The sequence below is a fragment of the Ornithorhynchus anatinus genome, chromosome 8 (assembly GCF_004115215.2).
Source record: "Ornithorhynchus anatinus isolate Pmale09 chromosome 8, mOrnAna1.pri.v4, whole genome shotgun sequence".
NCBI lineage: Eukaryota > Metazoa > Chordata > Mammalia > Monotremata > Ornithorhynchidae > Ornithorhynchus > Ornithorhynchus anatinus.
Window position 1 is genome coordinate 1675059 of NC_041735.1, and position 26522 is coordinate 1701580.

A 26522-nucleotide genomic window follows, 5' to 3' on the forward strand; every position below is an offset into this window, starting at 1 on the left:
AAGGGCTGGGGTGGATACAGAGTAATCGGGGTGTCCCACGTGGGTCTCACATTTTTAATCCCCATTTTACAGAGAAGGTAACCGAGGCCCAGGGAAGCTAAGGGACTTGCCCGAGGTCATACAGCAGACAAGGGGCGGGACCAGGATTAGAACCCACATCCTCTGACTCCCAAGCCCGGGCTCTATCCACTAAGCCACGCTGCTTCGGACATGCATAAGGCGCACACCCCTCCTACACCACCGCTGGTCGGAGGTTCTGCTCCCTGCTTGGACAGACCGGGGCTGCCCCACGGGGTTGTTGCGGGGTGAGAGGGTGTTCTGGTAATAAAAAATATTTTTTTATTTCTCAGCCCTGGTTGAGCTCAGCCGGTTTGGGGGGGGTTGGGATATTGGGGACAGGAGAGAGGGAGAGGGGGGAGACCCAACCCGCCTGAACCCCACCCCTGACCCCGTCTCTCTTGGAAGCAACACCTAAGTCTTCTTTGGCGCTCGGCGCGAGCAGGTCGCTCATCGGGCGGCTCCGGAGGGTCGGCCTTTCTCCGAGCCTGCCGACCCTGGGCCGGTGGGGTGGGCTGAGACCCTCTGCTCCACCTGTCCTCGACCCTCTTCCGCCACGCAGAGACAGGCAGCGCCGGGATGAGGGGCCTCGTACCCGCCTTTATTCTCATTGGTCCCCTCTGCCTGATTTCTTTTCCGCCAGGGGTTGGGGTCCGGGCTGGAGAAAAGAGGGAGGGGAGACGATGGGGGCATGTCCGGGCCTGGTCCGAGGGTCCAGGGGGGTGGGCTTGGTCCGAGGGGCTAAGGGGCACCGCTAGCGGTGGGGGAAGGTCCGGGGCTGGGGACCGGGCCGGGCGAGGAGCAGGGGGAGGAGCCGGCGGTGGGCTCGTCCTCCTCCAGGAGGGCCTCGGACAGGGCGATGTCCCGGCCCCGCGTGCTGTCCACCACGGGCCGGTAGCGGGGACCGGGCCTTCCCACCTCGGGCCGCCCCACCTCGCTCTGGTTGAAGAAGATCTTGAGTCTGTCCGGCCTCTTCCGGTGCAGGACCGTCACCGCCAGGCCCAGGCCCAGGCAGAGCAATCCTGGGCGGGTCAAAGGGCACAGGCCTCACCGTCAGGGCCATCGCCCCCTGCTGCGACCCCCACCCTGCTGGGCCCCTCCCGCCTCCCCGCGGGCTCAACGACCTGGTCACTGCCAGGGTCGGGGGAGAGGGTTGGGGCTGGGCGACCCACCCCCCGTCCCCCACCCACACACCCACACTCCCCTCTCCCTGCCGGTCCCTCACCCGTGAACAGCGTGAGCCAGAAGGCGGTGCCCCGGTGGGTTTGCAGCGTGGCAGGGCCCAGGCGGAGGAGGCATGGGGGTGTGAGGGCAGTGGCCATGGAAAAGAAGAGCAGCGACAGGAGCAGGAAGGTGCCGGTGGCCAGGAGCATGTGGCCACCGTAGACCAGCGCGGGCATGGACAGCAGGACGTTGGCCAGCAGCCAACACAGAAATGCCATCCTGGGGGAGGGAGGGGTCAGAGCACGGCCGGGTGGTGAGGAGGGAGAGGGGTAGGTCCAAGCACTAAACCGGGTCCCCTCCTCACTCGACTGGTCGCCGAGGCTCAGTCGTGGCCTCGTTTAGGAGAAACGGGCAGCACGGCCCGGCCCAAACACGGGTGGGCGGACCTGAGAGGCCTGACCCCTCGCCCCCCAGGGTCCCCCCCGCCCACCGCGGGTCTCACCAGAGGGTGGCCGAGGCGTAGTGTCCGGCCAGGCGGTACTGTTGGTGCAGGCCGCAGGGGCTGGGCGGGGAGAACTTCTCGGCCAGGTAGAGCACCGGGTCGGGCAGCCCCTTCTCCAGCCCGGCCTCGTAGGCCGCCTCGTAGTTCTCCCCAGACCTCCAGTTGAACCGCTCGTTGTAGTCGATGGTCTCGTTCAGCTGGTGCAGGGGGGTCCCTGCGGGAGGGCGGGGGAGGCCGAGTGAGGGGGTGTGCAGGTTTGGCTCTGTGTGTTTCGCAGTGTTCGAATGGGACTGTGCCTAGGAGTGTGGGGGGGGGTGTGTGTTGTGTAGCTCGACCAACTCAGGGAAGCAGCACGGCCTTGTGGATAGAACAAGGGCCTGGGAGTCAGGGGTAATGGGTTCTAATCCCGCCTCCGCCACTTGCCTGCTGTTTGATCTTGGGCAAGTCACTTTACTTCTCCAGGCCTCAGTGACCTCATTCATTCCTTCAGTTATATTTATTGAGCGCATACTGGGTGCAGAGCACTGTACTAAGCACTTGGAATGGACAATTATTCAATAGTATTTATTGAGCGCTTACTATGTGCAGAGCACTGTACTAAGCACTTGGAATGAACAAGTCGGCAACAGATAGAGACAATCCCTGCCCAACAGTGGGCTCACACTCCCACCCCCCTCCTCCTTTCATTCATTCGTTCAATTGTATTTATTGAGTGCTTATTATGTGCAGACTCACTGTACTAAGCGCTTGGAATGTACAATTCGGCAACAGAGACAATCCCTGCCCAACAACGGATCTCCTCTGCAAAAGGGGGATTAAGACTGTGAGCCCCATGGAGGACAGGAACTGTGTCCAGCCCAATTACCTTGAATCTACCCCAGCGTTTAGTACAGTGCCTGGCACATAGTAAGCGCAGAACAAAGAAAATGATAATAACTCTGTTCCCTCATCTCTAAAATGAGGATTCATTCATTAGTATTTATTGAGCGCTTACTATATGCAGAGCACTGTACTAAGCGCTTGGAATGTACAAGTCGGCAACAGATAGAGACAATCCCTGCCCTTTGATGGGCTCACAGTCTAATCGGGGGAGACAGGCAGACAAGAACAATGGCAATAAATAGAGTCAAGACTGTGAGCCTCACGTGGGACAACGTGATGACCCTGTATCTCCCCCAGCGCTTAGAACAGTGCTCCGCACGTAGTAAGCGCTTAACAAATACCAACCTTATTATTAATTATTATTAGAGGGGGGGCAAAGCTCAAGGTTGGCGGTGGGTGATGCTCCCTGTAATGAAGAAAGCTGTCGGCAGGGGGCAGAGCGGCCTCGGGAGACCCAGCGAAGTGTCCTGGCGACAGGGGGCGACAAAGAGCAGCAGAGGCCGTCATGTAGATATTAAGCGCTTACTACTACTAATAATAATGTTGGTATTTGTTAAGCGCTTACTATGTGCAGAGCACTGCTCTAAGCGCTGGGGTATACAAGGTAATCAGGTTGTCCCACATGAGGCTCACAATCTTCATCCCCATTTTACAGATGAGGTAACTGAGGCACAGAGAAGTGAAGTGACTTGCCCACAGCCACACAGCTGACAAGTGGCAGAGCTGGTATTCGAACCCATGACCTCTGGCTCCCAAGCCCATGCTCTTTCCACTGAGCCACGCTGCTTCTCTTATGGGAGAGCTCGACACCACCAAGTAACTTTATTTTCTTGTATTCCTCTGCCGCTCACCTCCTCACCATCCCCCGTTCACACCTATCCCGCCGTCGAGCCCTGGCCCACGTCCTACCTCTGTCCTGGAATACCCTCCCTCCTCACCTCTGCCACACTCTCTTCCCCTTTTCAAGGCCCTCCTGAGAGCTCACCTCCTCCAAGAGGCCTTCCCAGACTGAGCTTCTCCTTTTCCCTCTGATCCCTCTCTGCCCCCCCTTCACCTCCCCTCAGCTAAGCCCCCTTTCCCCCTTTTCCCTCTGCTCCCCCCCTTCCCCTCCCCTCAGCACTGTGCTCATCTGTCTATGTTTTTATTACCCTATTTATTTTGTGAATGAGATTTCCATCCCCTTGATTCTATTTATCGTGATTAAGTTGTCTTTTTTTTGTCCGACTGTCTCCCCCGCTTAGACTGTAAACCCGTCAATGGGCAGGGATTGTCTCTATCTGTTGCCGAATTGTCCATTCCAAGCGCTTAGTACAGTGCTCTGCACATAGTAAGCACTCAGTAAATACTCGCTTAGAACAGTGCTCTGCACACAGTAAGCGCTCAGTAAATACTTGTTTAGAACAGTGCTCTACACATAGTAAGCTCTTAACAAATACCAACATTATTACTATTGAATGAATGAATGAATGAATGTGTTCCCCCTTCAGGACTGTGAGCTTGTTGGGGGCAGGGACTGTCACTGTTTTTTGTTGTACTGTAATAATAATAGTACTAATTAATAATTGTGGTATTTGTTAAGTGCTTACTATGTGCAGAGCACTGTTCTAAGCGCTGAGGTAGATGCAAGGTCATTAGGTGGTCCCATGTGGGACTCAAAGAGGAGGTCCAGATGAGGTACTACTTGTTTTGTTTTGTTCTGTTTTGCTTTGCTGTCTGCCTCCCCCGCTTATACTGGGAGCCCATTATTGAGCAGGGATGGTCTCTATCTGTTGCTGAATTGTCCATTCCAAGCACTTAGTACAGTGCTCTGCACATAGTAAGCGCTCAATAAATACTATTGAATGAATGAATGAATGGAGAAGTTAAGCAGCTTGCCCAAGATCACACAGCAGACAAGTGGCGGATCTGGGATTAGAACCCACATCCTCTGACTCCCAAGCCCATGCTCTTTCCACTAAACCATGCTGTTTACCAAAGGCTTAGTAGAGTGCTCTGTATGCAGTAAGCACTCAATAAATACGATTGAATGAAAGAATGAACAATGTGTGTGTGTGTGTTTGGTCACCCCAGACCCTCCCAACCCACCGTCCCCAGGCCCCCGGGCACCGCCCCTCCTCACCTTTCAGGGTGATGTTGACGCCGCTCAGCCCGACCTGCAGCCCGATGTCCACGCTCACCCGCGCCGCGCTGAACGCTTTGTACGTGGTGTTGGCGCTGACCCGGCCCACGGCCCACTCCCCGCTGAAATTCACCGCTGGGGGGGACAGGTAGGGGCAACGGTGAGGGGCCGATGGGGCACGGGACAGGAGACGGGCAGGTGGGAGCACAGGGAGGGAAGGGAAGCATGCATGTTGGGGGAGAGGATGCACGAAAGAAGGCCTGGCTCGGGGCCCGTTGGTCCCCGACTTGCTCCGGCCACACTCACCCAGCGTGGCGGCTCCAATGTACAGGCTGATCACCACGCGCAGCAACCAGAACAGCCTCTGGGGATGGGGATGGGATGAGGAGGAGAGGGGAGAGAGGGCGGGGAAGCCCGGGGTGGTCAGAGAGCAGCCTATTCCCCTACTGCCCCCTCTCCCAGAATCGACCCCCGCTCTCAGCCTGCTCCCTCCTCCTCAAGCTGCTTGTACCCTCCGGGCCCCACACTGCCCCGGATTGATCCGGGAAGCCTTATACTCCTCCGGGATTCCCCGGGCTGCCCCGGCCTTCCCCGGGCTGACCGGGCGGCTCTCACCGACTTGCCCCGGATGCCCGGCAGGATACTGATGAAGGTGACCAGCGCGGTCAGGAAGACGGCGGCGGTGACGGCCCAGGTGGTGTCCACGGGGAAGACGGGCTTGGGGCCGGTGTAGAAGGGGAAGGTTTGTCCGAAGGCGGGCATCGTGGTACCTGGGAGGAGCTGCACCCCGGGACCCCGGATCAGCCTCCTGGCCACACACAACCCACACACTGCTCTCTCCCTTTCACACACGCACACACACACACACATAGACATTCACACAAACACACACACAGAGAATCACCTAGAGAGCTGATGCACACGCAGACACAGATTGCTAAACTAAGGATACAACTAATTCACGTGTGGACAGCTAGACGGCTGATACAGGGTAAGCCAGGCTGCTGATACACACACACACACATACACACACACACACACATCTAGAGACCTCTCACACACACAGAGTCACCTGGAGAGCTGACACATGACAACAAGACTGCTGATGCACATACAAAGAGCTAAAGACCGCTCTGGGAACACACAGCTACGGTTCTTAATCCCGGCTCTGCCACTTGTCTGCTGTGTCACCTTGGACAAGTCACTTCACTTCTCTGTGCCTCAGTTACCTCATCCATAAAATGGGGATTAGGGCTGTGAGCCCTAAGTGGGACAGGGACTTTGTTCAACCTCATTACCTTGGATTCATTCATTCAATCGTCTTTAATGAGCCCTTACTTTGTGCCGAGCCCTTCACTAAGCACTTGGAAAGTGCAATTCGGCAACAGATAGAGTCAATCCCTACCCAACAACAGGCTCACAGTCTAGAAGACTTGTATCTACCTCAGTGCTTAGAACAGTGCTCGGCACAAAGTAAGCACTTAACAAATGCCATCGCTATTATTATTAGAGAGAGCACTGATACACCCAATCATCTTCAGAGCTGATGCACACATGGGCACATACAGACAGTTAAACTCTTGATACACGTAGAGGTAGCTAGACTGCTGATAGACAACACACACAGAGCTGGCGCTCACATACACAGTCACCTAGAAAGTGGATGCGCAATGACACATGCAGATAGCTAAACTGCTGATATACACATACATAGTGCTAATCCCGAGAAAGCTAAAGAGACTGCTGATAGAACACAAAGTCACCTAGCATCATCCAGAAACCGGTCATCCAGAAATGTTTCACGTGCAGACACAGACCTCGCACTCAGAATCACTTAGAGAGTTGATACACGTACACGTATCCCTACATTTACACACAAACAAGTCGCCACCAACACTCGGTCATCCACCCATGCATGGATTCAGGGAGACAGGCATAGACAGGCTCACGGTACACACTGCACCCTCTCCTTGAGGCTCTCCTGTCCTCCTTCAGCTTTCTGTCCTCCCAGCCCCAGGGGAGGGGGGTTCTCTCCCGTCTCTGATGGTAAACTGAGTCCGAAGCCCCCTCCCCTGGGTTTGTCCCGGATTCTTCCCCTCGTCACCAAGTGTCTTCCTGGGCTCCAAGAGCCTATGACTTCCGTCCCCTCGGAGTCTCGCCATCCTGGGAGGGTATCCCGAAGGTGGGGAAGGGGATTCCCAGGATCCCAGTTTGGACGGGGGATGAGGGGCCGGGGCTTGGAACATTTCCTCCCCAACTACCTCCCCTTCCCTCCCACGCTGAACAGTAGAGATCCAGATCTGGGCCTGGAGAGGGAGAATCAGGGTGGGGAGGGGGTTTGTGCCCAGGACAGGCTCTGGCCTAGTCCCCCCCCCCCAGCCCTCGTGTGTCCGCAGCCTCACCTCTTGTGCTCCGGGCCCTTGTGCGCCTCTCCGGGCTTCCCACGGCCCGGTTGCTCTGGGCCCTTGTGCGCCTCGCCGGGCTTCCCAGGGCCCGGTTCCGCCCCAGCCGGTTCCACCCCTCATCCAGACCGCGCCCTCCCCCCACCCTCTTTATTCCCCCTCCTCCCCGTCAGAGCTCAGAGCCGGAGCCGGGCCGGAGCAGGAGCTGGAGCCGAAGCCGCCGTCGGGGGTCTGGGACTGGGCGGCCAGAGGTCAGTGCCTGGGCCGTTCCCGAGGAGGCGACCACCCCTCAATCCCTTCCCCTGGCCAGGGGCCTTTCTCCCTCCCCTCCCCAGACCTGCTCTCCCAAGGAAAGTCTCTCCCAGGACCCTGGGGCGCCCCCCCCTCGACTCCTAGGACAGAGTCTAGGATTCGAGAGCCACACGGAAACGTCTGTAGACCCCCTGCCGACCCCCCTAGCTGACCATGCCAGCCTGACCCAGGCCCTGGGCTCGCTTCCAGTTGGACCAGTCTGACAGGTGCTTATCCTTTTTCTCCCCAGCCCCAGACCTCACCCCCTACCCTGAAAAGCTTCAGCTCCCTCTACCCCCCTGAATCAGAAGTACTGGGTGGGGGGAGGTGAATAATAATAATTATGATATTTGTTAACGGCTTACCATGTGCCAAGCACTGTATTAAGCGTTGGGGTGGTGGATACAAGCAAATCCGGTTGGACCCAGTCCCTGTTCCATGTGGGGCTCACAGCCTTAATCCCCATTTTCCAGATGAGGTAACTGAGGCACAGAGAAGTGAAGTGACTTGTCCGAAGTCACACAGCAGAGGAGTGGAGGAGGTGGAATTAGAACCCACGACCTCCTGATCCTAAGCCCCAGCTCTATCCACTAGGTCATGCTGCTGTGTGAAGGAGCAGGGCATCCTTGGGTAGGGGGTGGGGAAAGAAGACCCCATCCACTGTCAGTCAGGGACACTTCCCTCCCAGCCCCTGTCTGCCAACTGATTCTCTCCTGTCCCCTTCTTCATCCCTCCTCCACCCACCAGGTTGAAAAAAGGAAGGGCCAGGCCCGTGGAGAGAGGCTGATCTCCGATCCCGCTGGCCTACCCTAGCTCAGAAGATGGAGGACAGAGCCTCTCTGCTCCTCCCTCCGCGGTTGGCCACCCTAGACTCTGGCCTCGGACCACTTGCTGCCTCAGTTTCCCCTTTGCCCCGCTTGGTTTGCTACGCTAGGAAAAGTAGGCAAGAGTCACAGAAGAGGAGTCAGTACCCCTCACCCAAGAAGCCCGAACACTGAGAATTATAGCACTGCCCCCACTCCATGAGAGTGGAGCCAGAGGGGAAGCTGGTAGAAGGGAAGGAGTCCAGGAAGAAGTCTGTCCCCACCCCCAAATTATTAGGGCTAGGTTGGGGCCATGGTTAGCTAGGATAGACAGCTTTCTGTTACAGCAATGAATGAATGAATAAATCAATGAATGACCCTTGTCCAGACCCTTCCTTAACCCTTTATTTCCGGGTTCTCCAGGGTGGGTCACGCAGCCGTAGTGAAATCATGGTTCGCAGAGGTGGCTGGAGCCTGGTGCTAGCGTGGATCTTCTGTGCTGGCCTTGGGAGCCCTGGGGGTGAGTATTTACTATTGTGGGGCAGGAAGACAAAGGGATCCCAGAATTCAGAGATTCCCTCCCTTCACTACCCTTCATCCAACCTGGCATCTCTCACTGTCAGGCCCCCCCTACCATTCCTGTCCCTCCATCTCCTTTCGCCATTGGATTCACCTAGCCCTGAGCCATGCAGCCAAGGATGCACTGGGAAGAAGAGGATCCAGAGATCAGAGTGTCTAGGTCCTGATCAGTTGGCCCTGAGGTCCAGAAGTGATCCCCAACTCGGGTTGGAGCAACAGGTGTGTGAGACCCACGGGGCCAGGTCTCACCACCCCCCACCATCCCCTTCCCTCTGCCTGGGTCTCCCGGGTCTGGTGGATAAGGCCTGGCTTCCCACCCCAGGGGTCCCAGGTGCAGCCTAGGTTAGGAGGTACCCAAGAGGGCACAAGAAGGCAGCTGGTGGGACTGGTTGGCCTAGGCAGTGCCAGGGAGATTTAGAGGGGCCTGTTAGATCCATAATGGCTGGGCCTCCCCAGCTCCCCTCTTCAGACATCTGTTAGAACAGAAGATGCCCATCTGTCAAGCCTGGAGGCAGGAGGTTGGACCACAGAGCCCCTGGACTTGCAAAGCATCTGGAATTTCAGCTCCTCATTATTCACCCCTTTCTGTTGCTCTGCTGCTCCTTCCCCTCCTTGGTCTAGAGGCGAAGGAGGCAGGAGGAAGGATCCTGTAGCCTAGAGAAAGTACCCAGATGCTGGGGCAGTGGGCAGGGGCCAGCGGGCAGTGGGCCGGGCAGGGACACCCCCAGCCCCGCTGCCACCCTGCACTGTCATTGCCTGTGAGCCCGCAGGTGCGGTGGGGAGAAATCTTCTCCTTTGCTGTCAGTTAAAACCCAGTATTGGTCCTGCCAGGCACAACCCAGATCAACGGCCTCACCCCAGGCCCACCCGGGAACTGGGAGAAAGGTCGGGCTTGGGGGAGAGGTGTCACTCCCACCAACGCCATTGCCCTGGGCGGGGGGCTGCCTCGGCTTGGCCCCAAAAGGCGAGTTTCTCCGCCCCTACCCTGGGCAGAGCTGGGCCTCCGGTATCACTTACCAGGGAGGGAACAGTTTCTGTTTCACTGCGGGTATGGTAGAGGGGACGGGTCCTGCCCTCGCCCCCGCCCCAGCCCCTTGCTCCTTGGTCCCCCCTTTCTTTCCTATTGGAGACCCCCTGTCTTGGTGCCAGCCCCTCCCCTTACCTCGCTCCCCTTGCCTCACTCTTCCCCATCTTTCCTCTCCTCCACAGCCCCGCAGAAGCATGATTTTTGAGTGGAGGAGAGTCCTGACCTCCCTCGTCCCTGGCTTTCCGTCTTGGTACCCACCTGCAGCGACCTTGCCCTGACCCCGACCCTGACCCCACACTGACCCCATCCTGTTCCCACAGATTCCGGGGACACCATCTCCTGGGAGGTGCAGCGCTACGACGGCTGGTTCAACAACCTGGGCCAGCACCGCTGGGGTGCACGGGGTAGGTAGGCTGGGCCGGGCCAGAACGGGTGGACCGACCAAGGCAGCCGGGGGGCAGGGAGAATACAGGGCACTGCAATGGTAGCTGGGGGTCTCCGAGGGTCCTGGAGAGCGGGTGCGTGTGCCTAGCCCACCGGTGACCCTCCCCCTCCTTGCAGGCTCCAGGCTGCAGCGCCTGGTCCCCGCCAACTACGCGGATGGCGTCTACCAGGCCCTGGGGGAGCCGCTCCTGCCCAACCCCCGCAACCTCAGTCTCGCGGTCACTTGGGGCCCCTCCGGCCAGCCCTCGCTCCGCAACCGCACCGTGCTGGGGGTCTTCTTTGGTGAGCACCGGGGCTGGGGGTTCGAGCCCGGGTGGGCAGGGGCAGGGTCAGGGCCGGCCGCCGGGGCCGGAGATGACTGAGGGACCTGCAGGAGCTTGGGGTGTGTGTGTGTGAGCGAGGGGTGGGAGACGGGGGTGCGGGAGGACAGGAAAGGCTGAGGGGTAGGACCAGCCGGCCTCTGGTTAGCCGGACCTGCCTTCCCGGGAAGCACGGGGTGGCGTCGAGGCCAGGCGCTCAGCCCCGGGGCGGTACCACCCGGCATGTCAGAGCCCGCGAGGTGCCCCGCGCCCCAGCGCTCCCCGGCTCCTCCCCAGTTGCCAAGGAGGCGAACAAACCGGGAGCAAAACAGTGCAGTCACAGGGTGGAGGTGGAGGGGACCCTGGTCATGGTTCATACGTCACGGCCCCGGGCTGACCCGCCCCCTCCTCACTGCCCTTGGCTGACCCCCGGCTGACCCCCGTCCCCAGGTTACCACATGCTGTCGGAGGTGGTGAGCGTGGAGCAGCCCGGCTGCCCCGCCGAATTCCTCAACATCCCCATCCCGGCCGGGGATCCCGTGTTTGACCCCGACGGCAGCGGGGATGTGGTGTTGCCCTTCCAGCGGAGCCAGTGGGACCTGGATACCGGCCGGAGTCCCAGCAACCCCCGCGACCAGGTTGGGGCTGGGGCCGGGCTTCCCCGGGTCTTCCCCCCACCCCTACCGCCCCCATTCCACACCCTATCGCATCCCCTCGCAAACTCCGGGTGGAGCTGAGGGCAGGGGCTCCTGGGGCTGGGGGAGGCCCGGGCGCCAATCGGGTGATGACTCCGGCCCACCCCGGTCAGGTGAACGAAGTGACCGGCTGGCTGGACGGCAGCGCTATCTATGGCTCCTCGCACTCCTGGAGCGACGCCCTGAGGAGCTTCTCTGGGGGGCAGCTGGCGGCGGGGCCGGACCCGGACTTCCCCAGGGACACGCAAGGACCTCTCCTCATGTGGACAGCCCCCGATCCCTCCACGGGCCAGCGCGGGCCGCGGGGCATCTATGGTGCGAGGGTGTGGGGCAGGAGGGGCCGGAGGGGAGTCGTGATGGACCGTTGGGGCTAAAGGTCAGCCATGCGGTGGGAAAAGTCACCGCGGTGGTCAGGGAGTGTTCAGGTCGGGGCTGGGTCGGGGTCAGCTGTTACCTCTTTCCCGGCAGCTTTCGGGGCCAAGCGAGGGAACGAGGCCCTGTTCCTGCAGGCGCTCGGCCTCCTCTGGTTCCGCTACCACAACTGGTGGGCGAAGCGGCTGGCACGTGACCACCCGCAGTGGGGGGACGAGGCCCTGTTCCAGCATGCCCGCAAGAGGGTCATCGCCACCTACCAGGTCAGCCCCGCCCAGATGCATGGACCCCTGGACAAAACCTCCTGAGGCCCAGAGAGTGGCCTCCTCTGGACAGGGAGCCCCAGACACAGTCCCCGCAGAGAGTTGGCCCCCACTGGACAGGGACTCCCGTACACAGTCCTCCAGCCTGGGAGAGTAGCCCCCACCATACAGGGATGCCTGGACACGGCCCCCCACCCTGAGAGAATGGCCCCCAAAGGATAGGAACCCCAAACATGTACCTGATCCTAGGGGGAGCCCCCTGCCTCTAAACGTGGCCATCCCAGGGATCCCTGCCCCCAGCTCCACAGCTATCAGAACATGGTCACTCTGGGGGGTCCATCACATGGACCATCAGAGTCCTAGACCACCTCTTGTGACCTTGAGCCCCCAAACCTCATCCCTCTTGACCCCTCTCTTCCCTCCTCCCCACCACAGAACATTGCTCTGTATGAATGGCTGCCCAGCTTCCTGCAGAGAAGCCCACCCCCATATGGAGGTGAGGGGGAATGAGGACTCATGAAAAGCTGGGGATGGGGGCAAGGGAGGGAGAGAGGGAAGTCAGGGAACTGAGCGGTGGGAGTGGGGCTTGGGGAACTAGGGGATTGTGGGGAGTTGGTGTTGAGAGGCTCAGGGTTCAGGGGTCATGGGTTCCACTCCCGGCTCTGCCACTTGTCAGCTGTGTGACTGTGGGCAAGTCACTTAACTTCTCTGTGCCTCAGTTACCTCATCTGTAAAATGAGGATTAACTGTGAGCCTCACGTGGGACAACCTGATTACCCTGTATCCACCCCAGCGCTTAGAACAGTGCTCTGCACATAGTAAGCGCTTAACAAATACCAACATTATTACCCTCACCACCACCCCCAGGATACCGGCCGTTTCTGGACCCCAGTATCTCCCCCGAATTCCTGGCAGCTGTGGCTCAGTTCTCCTCCACCATGGTGCCCTCGGGCGTCTATCTGAGGTAGGGGCAGAAAGAGAAGGGTTGCCTTCCCTGACCGGTCTCAGGGTTCCACAGTCTTTGTGGACCCAAAAGAAGGAGACCAGGGAAGTGCCGTGGGCAGGGAGGCCGCCCCCAGTCTGGGTGGAGCTTGGGTGAGGGGCTGGGGTGGGAGCTCGGGAATCTGTACAGTGCCCTCTCCCACCATTTCAGAAATGCCAGCTGCCATTTCCAGAAAGTCACCAACCAGGATGGGAGCGTCTCTCCAGCCCTGCGTGTTTGCAACAGCTTCTGGAGCCGACAGGTCAGAGAGGGGTACTGGCCTGGAAAGGGAGCGGGTGGGCAGGCTGCCGGGTGGAGGCGTGGGGCTGTACCCAGCAGACCAGGCCTGGCCTGGGTGGGTCTCTCAACCATGGGCCCAGCAAGGCAGGGCTTGCTGGGGGTCTCCAGACTCCGGTAGACAGTGTCCCTTCTAGTGGGGACAGTGAGGTCCACAGAGCTCAGGGGATTCTGGGCCGTGGGGCTCCGGAGTCTGTCCTGAGGCCACTGTCCCGCCCAGAACCCCAACCTGCCCAGTGCCAAGGCCGTGGACTCGCTGCTGCTGGGCATGTCCTCCCAGATCGCCGAGCGCGAGGACAATGTCGTGGTCGAGGATCTGCGAGGTAATAATAATAGTAATAATAATGTTGGTATTTGTTAAGCACTTACTATGTGCAGAGCACTGTTCTAAGCGCGGGGGTAGACACAAGGGAATCAGGTTGTAATAATAATGTTGGTATTTGTTAAGCACTTACTATGTGCCGAGCACTGTTCTAAGCGCTGGGGTAGACATAGGGGAATCAGGTTGTCCCACGTGGGGCTCACAGTCTTAATCCCCATTTTACAGATGAGGTAACTGAGGCACAGAGAAGTTAAGTGACTTGCCTAAAGTCACACAGCTGACAAGTGGCTGAGCTGGGATTTGAACCCATGATCTCTGACTCCAAAGCCCATGCTCTTTCCACTGAGCCACGCTGCTTCTCCCTGCCTGGGGAGGGCTGGGGGCATTGCTCCCACGCCTCAACTTCCCCGTACCACCTCCGAGTTCTTCCTTCTCCGCCCTTGCTTTCCCAACCAGCCGCATGTGGTCTGAAGACTTCTCCGTGCAGGCTCAGGACTGGCCCCGAGGGCAAACACAAAGAGGAAATACAAGGCCCTGGCCTCCGGGAGCTTTCAGTCTGTGGGGCGGCACAGGACCTGAATGAACAATTATTAGCTTCCGGGCAAGACCAGAGCCCACAACAATGCCCTCAGAGTTCCCACTCTGTCTCGCAGGCCTGAAAGTTGGAAGACTGGGCCATTCCAGGCCTCTGGGAGGGGAAGTTAATCAGGAAGGGCTTCCTGCAGGAGGTGACTCTTTAGATATACTTGAAGGCGGGAAGGCCCCGGTTGGGTAAGGTGGAGGAGGCAGAGTGGAATGGAAAGGAGCAGTGGGTCAGAGTGGGCTAAGACTGGGATGAAGCCAGGCCCACTTGGACTCCCCCCCAATCCCATCTCCAGATTTCTGGCCGGGACTACTGAAGTTCTCCCGCGCGGACTATGTGGCGAGCTGGCTGCAGCGGGGTCGTGACCTGGGGTTGCCGACCTACAGCCGGGCCCGAGCCGCCATGGGGCTGGAGCCACCCACTCACTGGCAGAATATCAACCCCAAGCTTCCCTGGGGGAACAACACGGTGAGTGAGGTGCTGGAGGGTCCAGGGGTGGCCAAGGGTTGAGCGCTGAGGGATGGGCTGCACAGTCGGCTCTCCTCATCCATAATAACAATAATAATAATAATTGTAGTGTTTGTTAAGCGCTTACTATGTGCCACGCACTGTACTAAGTGCTGGGATTGATACAAGATAATTGTGTTGAACACAGTCCCTGTCCCACATTGGTTAATCTCCATTTTACAATTGAGGGAACTGCGGCACAGAAAAGTGAAGTGATTTGCCCAAGGTCACAGAACAGACAGATGACAGAACTGGTATTAGAAGCCAGGTCCTTCTGACTCCCAGCCTCGTGCTCTATCCGTTAGGCCACACTGCTTCTCTGGTCCTTGACCAACTGGCGTGAGCCTTGCTGCTGACCTCTGCCCTTCCTCCCCTGCCCCGGGGCCCAGGTCCTGGAGGCCACAGCTGCCCTGTATGGTCATGACCTGTCCCGGCTAGAGCTGCTGCCCGGGGGCCTCCTGGAGAGCCAGGGTGACCCCGGGCCCCTCTTCAGCGCCATCGTCCTCGACCAGTTTGTGCGGCTGCGGGACGGGGACCGCTACTGGTTTGAGAACACGAGGAACGGGTGAGTCCTGGCCCGGTGGCTCCCCACCCCAATTCCAGCCCCAGACCCCCTACCTTCCGCTGAATGTCCCCACTGCTCTACTTCTTTCTCAGTCATGGCCCCCCACCCTGCTCTGTCCAATGCCCGAGCCCCCCACCCATAGCCTCCTGCCCCCCAGGCTGTTTTCCAAGGCGGAAATCGCCGAGATCAAGAACACGTCCCTTCACGATGTCCTGGTGGCGGTGACTGGCGTGGACCCTGGAGCCCTGCAACCCAACGTCTTCATCTGGCATGAGGGTGAGTGACTACAAAGTCAGAGCTGGAGGGAGTGGGGTGGGCTGGGGATGCTGACTCTGGGGAGTTGGGATAAAGGGTCCTGCTTGGAGCTGGATCTCCCAGTCATATTTATAGAGCACTCACTTTGTGCCATGCACTGTAGAATATAACAGAATTGGTAGACATGTTCCTGCCCACATCGAGCTTACAATTTAGAGGGGGAGATAGACATAACTATAAATCAATAAATTATGGATTTTTAAAAAATGATATTTGTTAAGTGCTTACTGTGTGCCAGGCACTCTTTTAAGCCCTGGGATAGGTATAAGATAATCAGGTTGGACATAGTCCCTATCCCACATGGGGCTCACAGTCTTAATCCCCATTTTATAGATGAGGTAACCGAGGCACAGATTAGTGAAGTGACGTGCTCGAGGTCACAGCGGGCAAGTGGCGGATCCGGGATCAGAAGCCAGGTCCTGCTGTCTCCCAGAACTGTGCTCTAACCACAAGTCTACACTGCTTCTATGTACATAAGTGCTGTGGGATGGAGGGAGGATTGAATAAAAGGTGCAAATCCAAGAGCAGGGACTACATGAAGGGAGTGGGAGAAAAGGAAATGAGAGCCTAGTCAGGGAAGGCCTCTTGGAGGAGATGTGCTTTCAACAAGACTTTAAAGATGGGGAGAGCGATAGTCTGTCGGATATGAAGTGGGAAGGCACACCAGGCCAGAGGCAGGATGTGGGTGAGAGGTCTGTGATGCAATTGGCAAGATCCAGGCACAGGTTGGCATTAGAGGAGCAAAGTGTGTGGGCTCGGGTGTAGTAGGAAATCAGGGAGGTAAGGTAGGAGGGGGCAAGGTTATTGAGTGCTTTAAAGCCGACGGTAAGGCGTTTCTGTTTGATGCAGAGGTGGATGGGTAATCACTGGAGGTTCTTGAGGAGTGGAGAAACATGGACTGAAGGTTTCTGTAGAGAAATGATCGGGCAGGAGAGTGAAGTATGGACTGGAGTGGGGAAAGACAGGAGGCTGGGAGGTCAGCAAGGAGACTGATGCAAGCTCCTCTCCGGCTCAGGCCCTCACTCCCATCTCTTTCCTTGCAGGAGACCCCTGCTCACAGCCAGGGCAGCTCACCAGTGCAGATCTGCCCTCCTGTGTGCCCCTCACCGTGCTGGACTACTTTGAGGGCAGCGGATTTGGTTTTGCAGTCACGATCAGCGCGCTGTGCTGTCTGCCTCTAGGTGCGTCTGCCTGGTACAGTTCCCCTCTCTGCTTGCCTCTTTCTTCCTGACCCTTCCTCTGCTTCCCTTCTTCTCTCATTCATTCATTTGTATCTATTAAGCACTTACTGTGTGCAGAGCACTGTACTGAGCGCTTGGGAAAGAACAATACAACAATAAACAGTGACATTCCCTGCCCACAGCGAGCTCACTGTCTAGAGTGGGGGAGGCAGACATCAATCCAAATAAATAAAATTACAGATATATGCATAAGTGCTGTGGGGCTGGGGCGGGGTGGGGAGAGCGTGAAGGGAGCAAGTCAGGGCAATGCAGAAAGGAGTGGGAGATGAGGAAAAGTGGGGCTTAGTCTGGGAAGGTCTCTTGGAGGAGATGTGCTTTCAATAAAGCTTTGAAAGTGGGGAGATAAATTATCTGTTGGATTTGAGGAGGAAGGTGTTCCAGGCCAGAGGCAGGACGTGTTCCAGGCCAGAGGCAGGACGTGTGCCAGGGGTTGATGGCGAGACAGGTGAGATAAGAGGACAGTGAGATAGTGAGTACTAGAAGAGCCAAGTATGCGAGCTGGGTTGTAGAAGGAAAGAAGTGAGATGAGGTAGGAGGGGGAAAGGTGATGGAGAGTTTTAAAGCCAATGGTGAAGAGTTTTTGTTTGGTATGGATGTGGATAGGAAACCACTGGAAATTTTTGATGGGCAGGGGTGACATGTTCTGAACGTTTTTGTAGAAAGATGATCCGGGCGGGGGAGTGAAGTACGGACTGGAGTGGGGAGAGACAGGAGGTTGGGAGGTCAGCAAGTAGACTCTTCTCTTCTTGTGCTTCCTCCTCTCCCCTCCCTTTGTTTCCCCTCTTCTCTTCCCACCCTCTGCATCATCTCCTCTCTCCTTTTCTTCCTTCCCATCTCCTCCCCTCCCTTCCATCCAGTCCCCTCTTCTCCCCTCCCTTTCTCTCCACTTCCTCCCCTCCCCTCCCTGTCTCCTAAACCTCCTCCTCTCCCCACCCCCTCCAGCCAGCCTGCTCAGCGCCTGGATTGTGGCCCGGGTCCGACGGAGGAATTTCCAGAGGTTGCAGGACCAAACCCGCCAGAGCATCCAGTCGGAGAAGCTGGTGGAGGGTGTGGAAGGTGAGCTCGTGCCCTCCTGGGGAAAGAGTGGGGTGTGTGTGTTAGGGGTGTTTGAGCTTGGCACTGCCGGGTTTCACCCAGGCCCCTCCCCAGAGCACTGAGACTGTTGCTATCTCCTTCTATCCTTCCCCTTCCCAAACCCGCTTTGCTGGCACCCTGACCTGTGGGTTGTGTCCCCCCATCCCTCCACCAGGCCCTCCATGACCTCCTCTCCCTTGTTCCCTTAGGGCACTCTCCCTCTCCCCACAACTTCCCCCAGCACAAGGGATCAGGCCCAAGGGTGAGGGAGGGAGCGGTTCCTGGAGGGCAGGAGGGTGTGGGGCTAGGACCTGTCCCTCACTCTGTCAGTCCGTCAAATGAATGGTATTTATTGAGCGTTTACTGCATGCAGAGCACTGAACTAAGCGCTTGAGCGAGTACAGTGTGACAATATAACAGACACGTGCCCTGCCCGTGATGACATTAAAGTCTAGAGATGGTAGAGAAAACTGTGCGGTCCAGCAGGGCCCTGACTGTCCACTGTCCCCACAGCGCTGGAGTGGCAGGGCCGGCGAGAGCCCAGCCGCCCCGTCCTCCTGAACGTGCAGCCCGGACTGCTGCACGTGCTGGACGGGAGGCTGGCCGTGCTCCGGTCCGTCCAGCTCCGCCCGCCCCAGCAGGTCAACCTCATCCAGTCCAACAACCGGGGCCGTCGGACGCTGCTGCTCAAGATCCCCAAGGAGTACGACCTGGTACGGGCAATCACTTATTCATTTATTCATTCATTCATCGCGGAGAACTGTACAATACAAAGTAAAGTACAAAAACAGACACAACGATCTGACAAACTAGAAGGGAAGACATTTCATTCATTCAATTGTATTTATTGAGCACTTACTATGTGCAGAGCACTGTACTATACGCTTGGGAAAGTACAATACAACAATAGTGATATTCCCTGCCCACAATGAGCTTACAGTCTAGAGCGGGGGAGACAGACAACAATACAAATAAGTAAAATTATGAGTATGTACAAAAATGCTGTGGAGCTGGGAGGCGGAAAGGGCAAAGAGAGCAAGTCAGGATGATGCAGAAGAGAGTGGGAGATGAGGAAAAATGGGGGGAGCAGGAGGTTGGGAGATCAGCAAGGAGCTCCCCTCCTCTTGCATCCCCTCCTCTCCCGGACGTTTGTTTCCCTGCTTCTCTCCCCACCCCATAAATATCTCCTCTCTCCTTTTCTCCCTTCCCATGACTTTCTCTCCTTTCCATCCCCTCCCCTCTTCTCCCCTCTCTTTCTTTCCACTTCCTCCCCTTCCCTCCCAGCCCCTATCCTGCTCCCTAAGCCCCCTCCCACCCCTACTCCCTCCAGCCAGCCTGCTCAGTGCCTGGATTGTGGCCTAGTCTGGGAAGGCCTCTTGGAGGAGGTGAACCTTCAATAAAGCTTTGAAGGGGGGGAGAATAATATGAATAAATAAATTACAGATATATACATAAGTGCTTTAGGGTTGGAAGGAGGGATAAATAAAGGGACCAACTGGGAGTCACCCCAACCATCCAAAGTCATGAGGGAGAGAGCGAAAGGCCCCTGATCCAAAGCTTGTCATGGTGGCCCCTCAGAACCTCATATTCTGCACAGTCGGTCCAATGCCAGGTTGTTTTCACAGGCTAATATGCCATGAAAGCATGTTGATATGACAGGTCCTACTCCTTAGCCAAACATGGGCTTCTTTAAAGTCCTTCCAAGGAAAAGCCTCTCTAGAAGAAAACAGGCCATTGACTGAGCTAGAGAGTATCAGGGCAAGGCGAGTATCAGGTTAGCATTCTACCCGGCAGCTTTCCAGAAGCTTTCCAGAAGCAATGTAAATTCCTGAACAAAGCAAGCGTTTCTCAAATGAAACAATTATTGGCTTAAATGTTTTTCAAAAGAAGGTTTTTGAAGAAAAGATAAAGAGGAGAATCAGCTGTATAGGTTTCCTGGGAAGGAGTGAACAGGAGACCAGTGTTTAAAGACAACAGGGATTAGGCAAGAATGAAGATTGTCATAAAAAAAAATTAGACTGAGCGAACAAACAGAAGGGAGGTTCTAAAGGAGCAGGAAGGATAGGTGTTAATTAAACAAGAAGGATAGAATTACCATTGGGGCCAACAGAGTTGATGTGGTGATAAATCCCTCGAGGACAGAAATCATGTTAGACATATTGCCTGCTTTCAATTGACTAGCACAGTGTTCTGCACAATTCCTGCTCCACTGCTTGTCCGGTGTATGACCTTCTTTGTGCCTCAGTGACCTCATCTGTGAAATGGGGATTAAGATTGTAAACCCCATGTGGGACAGGGACTGAGTCCCACCTGATTATCTTGTATATACCCCAGTGCTTAGTGGACTGATGTCCCCTGCTGGCCTCTCCCTGCCCCTGGCCAGCAAGCAGGGTGGCTTAGTGGATAGAGCACGGGCCTGAGAGACAGAAGGACCCGGGTTCTAATCCCAGCTCCTCCACATGTCTGCTGTGTAATCTTGGGCAAGTCAATTCACTTCTCTGGGCCTCAGTTATCACATCTGTAAAATGGGGATAAGAGTGTGAGCCCCACATGGGTCAAAGACTGTGTCCAACCTGATTACCTTGTATCCACTCCAGCACTTAGTAGAGTGCCTGGTACATAGAGAAGCAGCATGGCTCAGTGGAAAGAGCCCGGGCTTGGGAGTCAGAGGTCACGGGTTCAAATCCCCACTCTGCCACTTGTCAGCTGTGTGACTGTGGACAAGTCATTTTAACTTCTCAGTGCCTCAGTTACCTCATCTGTGAGGAAAGACCGTGAGCCTCACGTGGGACAACCCAATTACCCTGTATTTACCCCAGCGCTTAGAACAGTGCTCTGCACATAGTAAGCACTTGACAAATACCAACATTATTATTATAGGAAGTGCTTAACAAATACCATCTGAGAAAAAAACTCTCTCTCTCTCCCCCCGCTCCCGGTCTCAGGTGCTGATGTTGAAGTCGGAAGCAGAGCGGCAGGAGCTGGTACACCACCTGCGGGCGGCCCTGAAGGAGAGCGGTCTGCCCTTCCAGGAGTGGGAGCTGCGGGAGCAGGAGCTGCTGCGGGCAGCCGTGACCCACAAGCAGAGAGGCCTCATCCTGGAGACCTTCTTCAGGCACCTGTTTTCCCAGGCACGGGGGTGGCAGCCGGGAAGGCGCATGTGCCAGGGCCCAGGCCTGTGTGTGTGTGTGTTTGTGTGTGATAAGGAGCAGGATGTGAGAGAGGGGTGGGTGAGCTTCACCCTGGGAACAGAAGCATTTGCCTTGTGGCCAGTGGAGGTGGTCCTGGCTTGGCCCTTTCAGAGCCCTAATGACTCCTTCCTGGATGGGCTCCAGGACACGGCTCCTCCCCAGCACCCTCCCCATTCTGCCCCAGAGCCCTGGCAGCCCAGCTCAGCCCAGTTCAGCCCACGGCACTCCCGTTCAGCAGCCATCCAGGAGCTGCAGCCTAATAATAATAATTATTATTATTATGGTAGCTGTTAAGCACTTACTATGTGCCAAGCACTCTTCTCAACGCTGGAGTAGATACAAGTTAATCAGGTTGGACACAGTCCCGGTCCCACATGAGGATCACACTCTTATCCCCATTTTACAGATGAGGTAACAGGCCCAGAGAAGTGAACTGACTTGCCCAAGGTCATACAGCAGACAAATGGTGGAGTCAGGATTAGAGCCCATGTCGTTCTGACTCCCAGGCCCGTGCTCTATTCACTAAGCCACGCTGCTTGCTGGCTAAGGTAGGGAGAGGCCAGGGGAAGACATCCATCACAGGCCAAAAGGGGAGTGGGAGAGAGCAGCAGGAGACAGTCCCCTGAGGGGTCAACAAGAAGCTCTCATCTCCAGAGCAATAGTTCAGAGCCGATCAGGGTCTCTGGACCTTCCCTGGAGTCCTGGGCAAATCCAAAGGCCCCGCCGGCTCCTGAGGAGTGGAGGCTGGGGGCCAGGCCTGGACCCAGAGAGGCTGGACAGAGAAGGGCCAGGAGCAGAAGCAGGGCTGGCCCACTGGGGTCTGCAGAAGCTCAGCAGAGAGAAATAGGCTTCTGGTTCCAAGCTCCGGACGCCCCCCTCCACCCTCCAACACTGGGGTGGCGGGACACTGGGGTGTCCATAGGAAGGGGCTTTGAACACAGAGGGAACTGGCTGGAGATGAGAGAGATGCAGGGAGGGATGAAGAGACGCTATCAGCAGTGAGCTGGAGTTTGGGGCAGAGGGAGCAGGACAGGAGCCGAGGGGCAGATGGAGGCAGGGGCCCAGCCAGAGTCAGGTGAACCATCCCAGTCCTTGGGCTAGGGGCTGAGGTGCTGCAGGGCTCCCCTCCCCCTCCCCGCTCCCCGAGGGCCTGCCTCCTCTGGTTTCCTCCAGCCATTATGGTGACATTTGTTAAGCGCTTACTATGTGCCAAGCACTGTACTGAGAGCTGGACCAGATACAAACAATTCAGGTTGGACACAGTCCGTGTCCCACATGGGGCTCATAGTCTTAATCCCCATTTTACAGATGAGGCAGAGAGAAGTTAAGTGACTTGCCCAAGGTCACACAGCAGACAAGCGGTGGAAGGGGGTTAGGACCCTGGTCTTTCTGACTCCCCGGCCTGTGCCCTTTCTACTAGGCCATGCTGCTTCCCCTGATCCAGATCCCCAGAAAGGGTTTCCCTCAACCTACTAGGTCCCTCTCCCTGCCTGACCCTGCCGGAGCCTCTCCCTCCCCTGTTTCAAGCCAGTCTGGCCTCCTGCTCCCCGGCACCCAGACTGACCGGGCCTGCTCTCTTGACCCCAGGTGCTGGACATTGATCAGGCAGACGCGGGGGCCCTGCCCCTGGACTCGTCGCAGAAGGTGCGGGAGGCGCTGGCCTGTGAGCTGAGCCGGGCCGAGTTCGCCGAGTCTCTGGGCCTCAAGCCCCAGGCCATGTTTGTGGAGTCCATGTTCTCCCTGGCCGACAAGGACGGCAACGGCTACCTCTCCTTCCTCGAATTCCTGGACATCCTTGTGGTCTTCATGAAAGGTGGGAGGTGGGAGGTGAGGGGTGGTGAGGGGTGAGGCTTACCAATGCCGTCTCAGTGGGGGAGAACCATGGGCAGTTCCTGGGGTGGGGACACACCTCTCCTCTCCTGGTGACCCCCTCCCTCAACCCCGATCCAGGCTCCCCGGAGGAGAAGTCCCGGCTCATGTTCCGGATGTACGATTTTGATGGGAATGGGCTCATCTCCAAGGATGAGTTCATCCGGATGCTGAGGTTGGAGCAGCACCCTGACCACCCGTCTGGCCCCTCCCTGCCCAGACTGCCCCTCCCTGCCCCTACCCTCTCAGGCCGCCCCACCTTGCTCCTCCTTGCCCAGTCCCATCCCCACCCCCACAAGGCACCCCTTCATACCCAGGCTGCCCCTCCCGGATTGCCCCCACGTTCACCTGCCCCCCACGTCTGTTCTGTCCCCCTGCTTTGGTTCCCAACCACTTGCCGCCCATGATCTCTCTGGCCTCCCGCCCCGGTCAGGTCCTTCATCGAGATCTCCAACAACTGCCTGTCCAAGGCTCAGCTGGCGGAGGTGGTGGAGTCCATGTTCCGGGAATCCGGCTTCCAGGACCGGACGGAGCTGACCTGGGAGGATTTCCACTTCATGCTGCGTGACCATGACAGCGAGCTCCGCTTCACCCAGCTCTGCATCAAAGGTGTCAGGGGATGGGTGACACAAAGGTGGCTGGGTGTAAGAGTCTGAGGGTCTGAGGCCCTGGGCTGGGGAGTCAGGGGCTGAGGATCACTGTGGGCAGCTGGTAAGAGGTAGTGCCTGTTGTCTGCGTCAACGAGTGGTGGGGTCTGAGGTGATGGGACTGGGGAAGAAATGGAGGAAGGGAGAGCAAGATCAATAGTACCTTCCTGGGGTGGGTGGGCAAACCGTTCCTTGATTCTTTTTCACCCAACTCTGGGTCAAAGTTCGGGAGGACTGGCTCCTCACTTCCTGAAGCCCTTCCCCTGAGGCAGGGAAATTGGGTAGGGGGAGAGAGTTCAGGCCCCTCAAATGGGGAAGCAGCCTAGGCTGCTGGGCATTAGGGGGAAGGAGTGTCAGGGTCCTCTAGGCCCTACCCACCTGTCAGAGCTCAGACGGAGTGGTGTCTAAGAAGGCAGGGGGGCAGGGGCACCACAGCACAGAAGGGGGCAAAGGGCAGCATCAGAGCCTGGCTCTGCCTGTCCTGCCCCATCCCACCCCGGGCTCAGCCTTCTGCCGGGAACGTGTCAAAACCCAACCCGACCTCTCCCAGGATTATGAGCGTCGCAGTGAGCGTTTGGGCCGGAGCAACCCGCCGCCGGGTCAGGGAAGCAGAGAGAGAGGGGGATGGCTCCAGTCAGAGGGAAGGGGAAGGGAGGAGGGGGAGAGTCAGTGCCTGGCCACTGGAATTCGGGCCAGGGAGGCGCAGGAGTCTCGGCCCGAGCCCCTCTGATGGTGCCGGCTGCCCCCCGGACCCGGTCCTTCCGCCTCTTGGGCCCAAGAGGCCATCACTGGGGCAGCCTGGCCAGCAGTGAGCAGCCTTGACAGCTCCCTTAGAGAAGCCAGGCTGGAAGCCAGGCAGTCATGGAGGGCGGGACGGGGGCGCCCAGCTGAACGGCCTTGCCTTGCCTGTAGGAGTCGAGGTCCCTGAGGTGGTGAAGGACTTGTGTCGCAGAGTCTCCTTCATCAGCCAGGAGAAGATCTAGTGAGTGGGGTTGGGGTCTGGCCGGGAGAGGTTGTGGGGAGGGTGGTCTAGCTGGCCCAGGGGAACCCGGGATCCTTCCCCAGCAAGAAAGCCAGAAGCTCCGGGTTCTGCAGCCTGCGCCCTTGCCTAGAGGGGAAAGGGGCGCAGTGGGAGTTTCTGTATGGAGCTCTGGCCCCGGCCCCTTCCAGACCCCTCCCTTTCCTGGGGTCGCTCCAAGCCCTCACTCAGTCTCTCTGCAGTGACCCGCTGCCCCAGTCGATGGTACAGAAATGCAAGTGTCCCACGAGCTCAGACCCCCCGCAGGAGGGACGCAAGAGGTTTGGCAAGAAGTGAGTCTCCCCTCCCTTCATCCCCTGGGCGGAGGGGGTGGAACCACCCATCTTGGGGACAGGGCTGGAGGCCGAGGCGGGAGGGCGGGCTGGGCAGGGAGGGCCCGGAACAGCCGGTGATGGCTGGCCCGTCTCTAGGGCGACGTCCTTCCAGCCGCGGCCATTCACTGAGGCCCGGCGGGAGAAGTTCCGGCGCAGCCGCTGGCACCAGGCGGTGCAGCAGTTCAAGCGCTTCGTGGAGAACTACCGACGGCACATTGCCTGCACCACCATCTTCTTCGCCATCACCAGCGGGCTCTTCCTGGAGAGGGCTTACTGTGAGTGACTGCCCAGGCGTACTGGGGGTGGCACCCCAAGGGGCCAGTTTGGTGACAGCCCAGGCTTACTGGGCGTGGAGTCCCCGGGGAAATGATGGCTCACGGGTGGGGCCGAGCCTGAGCGAAAGCCTGGGGTGACAACCCAGGCATCCCAGAGGGAAAAGTCAGGTGTGACAGCCTGAGGGTGGGGCATACTGTCAGTGACAGCCTGGAAGCAGGATTTTTCTGAACAACACCCAGGGGGGTGAGGTCTAACTACCCCCAGGGAGCAATGGGGAGGGGGACTTTAGGGGCATGAAAAGCCAAGGACAAACTGGGAATGACTTGGCTGCTGTGTGACTTTGGGTAAGTCACTTAATTTCTTTGTGCCTCGGTTACCTCATCTGTAAAACGGGAATTAAGACTTTGAGCCCCACCTGGGATAACCTGATAACCTTGTATTTTCTCCAGCACTTAGAATAGTGCTTGGCACATATTATGTGCTTAACAAATACAGTCATTATTATCGATGACAGCCCAGGGAAGGAGGTGTCTGGGGCCCACCGGGAGGGACAGACCGGGGGCAGGATTTGGCCCACGGGGGGAGGCCTCGAACCCCCCCATCCAGCCATGGTCAGATCCATCTCGACCCTCCTCTCGGCCCCCACTCTCCAGACTACGCATATGCCGCGCACCACACGGGCATCACGGACACCACCCGGGTGGGCATCATCTTGTCGCGGGGCACGGCGGCCAGCGTGTCCTTCATGTTCTCCTACATCCTGCTCACCATGTGCCGCAACCTCATCACCTTCCTGCGCGAGACCTTCCTGAATCGCTACGTGCCCTTCGATGCCGCCGTCGACTTCCACCGCGTCATCGCCTACACCGCCGTGGTGCTCACCGGTAAGGCTACCGGTTCTGGGGGCTACCGTAACTGGGGGGATCCGGTGAAGAGCAGCACCTATCCCCAAAACCCTGTTCCTCAGCCCTGCCCAGAGCTCAACGGCTTTCCCAGCAGACCTTGGGGCTGGTGATGATGGGGGTCCCCGTGCCAGGAGGTTGTGAGATCCTTTGGCCCCCTTCCTCCCTCCTTCTCCTTTCCCCAGACTGGGGCGATTGAGGGTGTCCCTGTTCTCACCGGGGGCTGCGACCTAAGGGCTGGGGGTGAAGGCGGTTACCCTCTGCTCCAAAGAGAGAGGTGAGGAGCTGAGCCAGAAGCTGTAAATCCAGCCCTGGCTGCCACGAGGGCACAGTTTACAGCTCGGTGAAACTATTCCTTCTCCTCCTCCTCCTCTTTCTCTCCCTCCTCTCCTCTCTCCCCTCAGAAATGTGCTTCTTGAGAAGGGAAGCTGGGAGAGGGGAGGAACAGGAAGAGCTTGCTCAGTCCAAATCCTAGAAACCCTCCCCTGAGCTTCCAGTG

The 26522-nt window shown here is 57.7% G+C and overlaps 2 protein-coding genes across 2 annotated transcripts in view; one reads left to right on the forward strand and one right to left on the reverse strand.

Annotated features, from left to right (window-relative positions):
• Positions 1-798: 798 nt before the first annotated feature.
• LOC114813760 (dual oxidase maturation factor 1-like) lies at positions 799-5486 on the reverse strand. Its single transcript, XM_029070611.1, has 6 exons — positions 5340-5486; positions 5031-5088; positions 4725-4859; positions 1724-1937; positions 1283-1500; positions 799-1079 (listed from the first exon to the last, which is right to left on the reverse strand). The coding sequence occupies exons 1-6, from the start codon at positions 5484-5486 to the stop codon at positions 799-801; spliced, it is 1053 nt and encodes a 350-aa protein (XP_028926444.1).
• A 153-nt stretch (positions 5487-5639) lies between these two features.
• LOC100093104 (dual oxidase 1) overlaps positions 5640-26522 on the forward strand; it is a 31088-nt gene continuing 10205 nt past the window's right edge. Inside the window, exons 1-27 of the mRNA XM_029070612.1 lie at positions 5640-5715; positions 7300-7377; positions 7523-7635; positions 8644-8740; positions 10147-10230; positions 10388-10552; positions 11020-11207; positions 11378-11579; positions 11733-11899; positions 12335-12395; positions 12767-12863; positions 13053-13143; positions 13399-13501; positions 14379-14551; positions 14980-15155; positions 15313-15431; positions 16514-16651; positions 17654-17767; positions 18299-18498; positions 20731-20916; positions 22564-22789; positions 22927-23020; positions 23279-23454; positions 24405-24474; positions 24714-24803; positions 24942-25120; positions 25775-26005. Coding sequence (XP_028926445.1) covers positions 5640-5715; positions 7300-7377; positions 7523-7635; positions 8644-8740; positions 10147-10230; positions 10388-10552; positions 11020-11207; positions 11378-11579; positions 11733-11899; positions 12335-12395; positions 12767-12863; positions 13053-13143; positions 13399-13501; positions 14379-14551; positions 14980-15155; positions 15313-15431; positions 16514-16651; positions 17654-17767; positions 18299-18498; positions 20731-20916; positions 22564-22789; positions 22927-23020; positions 23279-23454; positions 24405-24474; positions 24714-24803; positions 24942-25120; positions 25775-26005 — 3694 coding nt within the window. The remainder of the gene's footprint in view (positions 5716-7299; positions 7378-7522; positions 7636-8643; positions 8741-10146; positions 10231-10387; positions 10553-11019; positions 11208-11377; positions 11580-11732; positions 11900-12334; positions 12396-12766; positions 12864-13052; positions 13144-13398; positions 13502-14378; positions 14552-14979; positions 15156-15312; positions 15432-16513; positions 16652-17653; positions 17768-18298; positions 18499-20730; positions 20917-22563; positions 22790-22926; positions 23021-23278; positions 23455-24404; positions 24475-24713; positions 24804-24941; positions 25121-25774; positions 26006-26522) is intronic.

Bases quoted from the DNA above. Each gene is read 5' to 3' on its own strand.
- LOC114813760 (XM_029070611.1), bottom strand. From the start codon at position 5,486: ATGCCCGCCTTCGGACAAACCTTCCCCTTCTACACCGGCCCCAAGCCC. The intron at 5,089-5,339 runs GTGAGAGCCGCC...CCCCATCCCCAG, and splicing joins CGGGCATCCGGGGCAAGTCG to AGGCTGTTCTGGTTGCTGCG. The intron at 1,080-1,282 runs GTGAGGGACCGG...TGACCCGCCCAG, and splicing joins CTGGCTCACGCTGTTCACGG to GATTGCTCTGCCTGGGCCTG.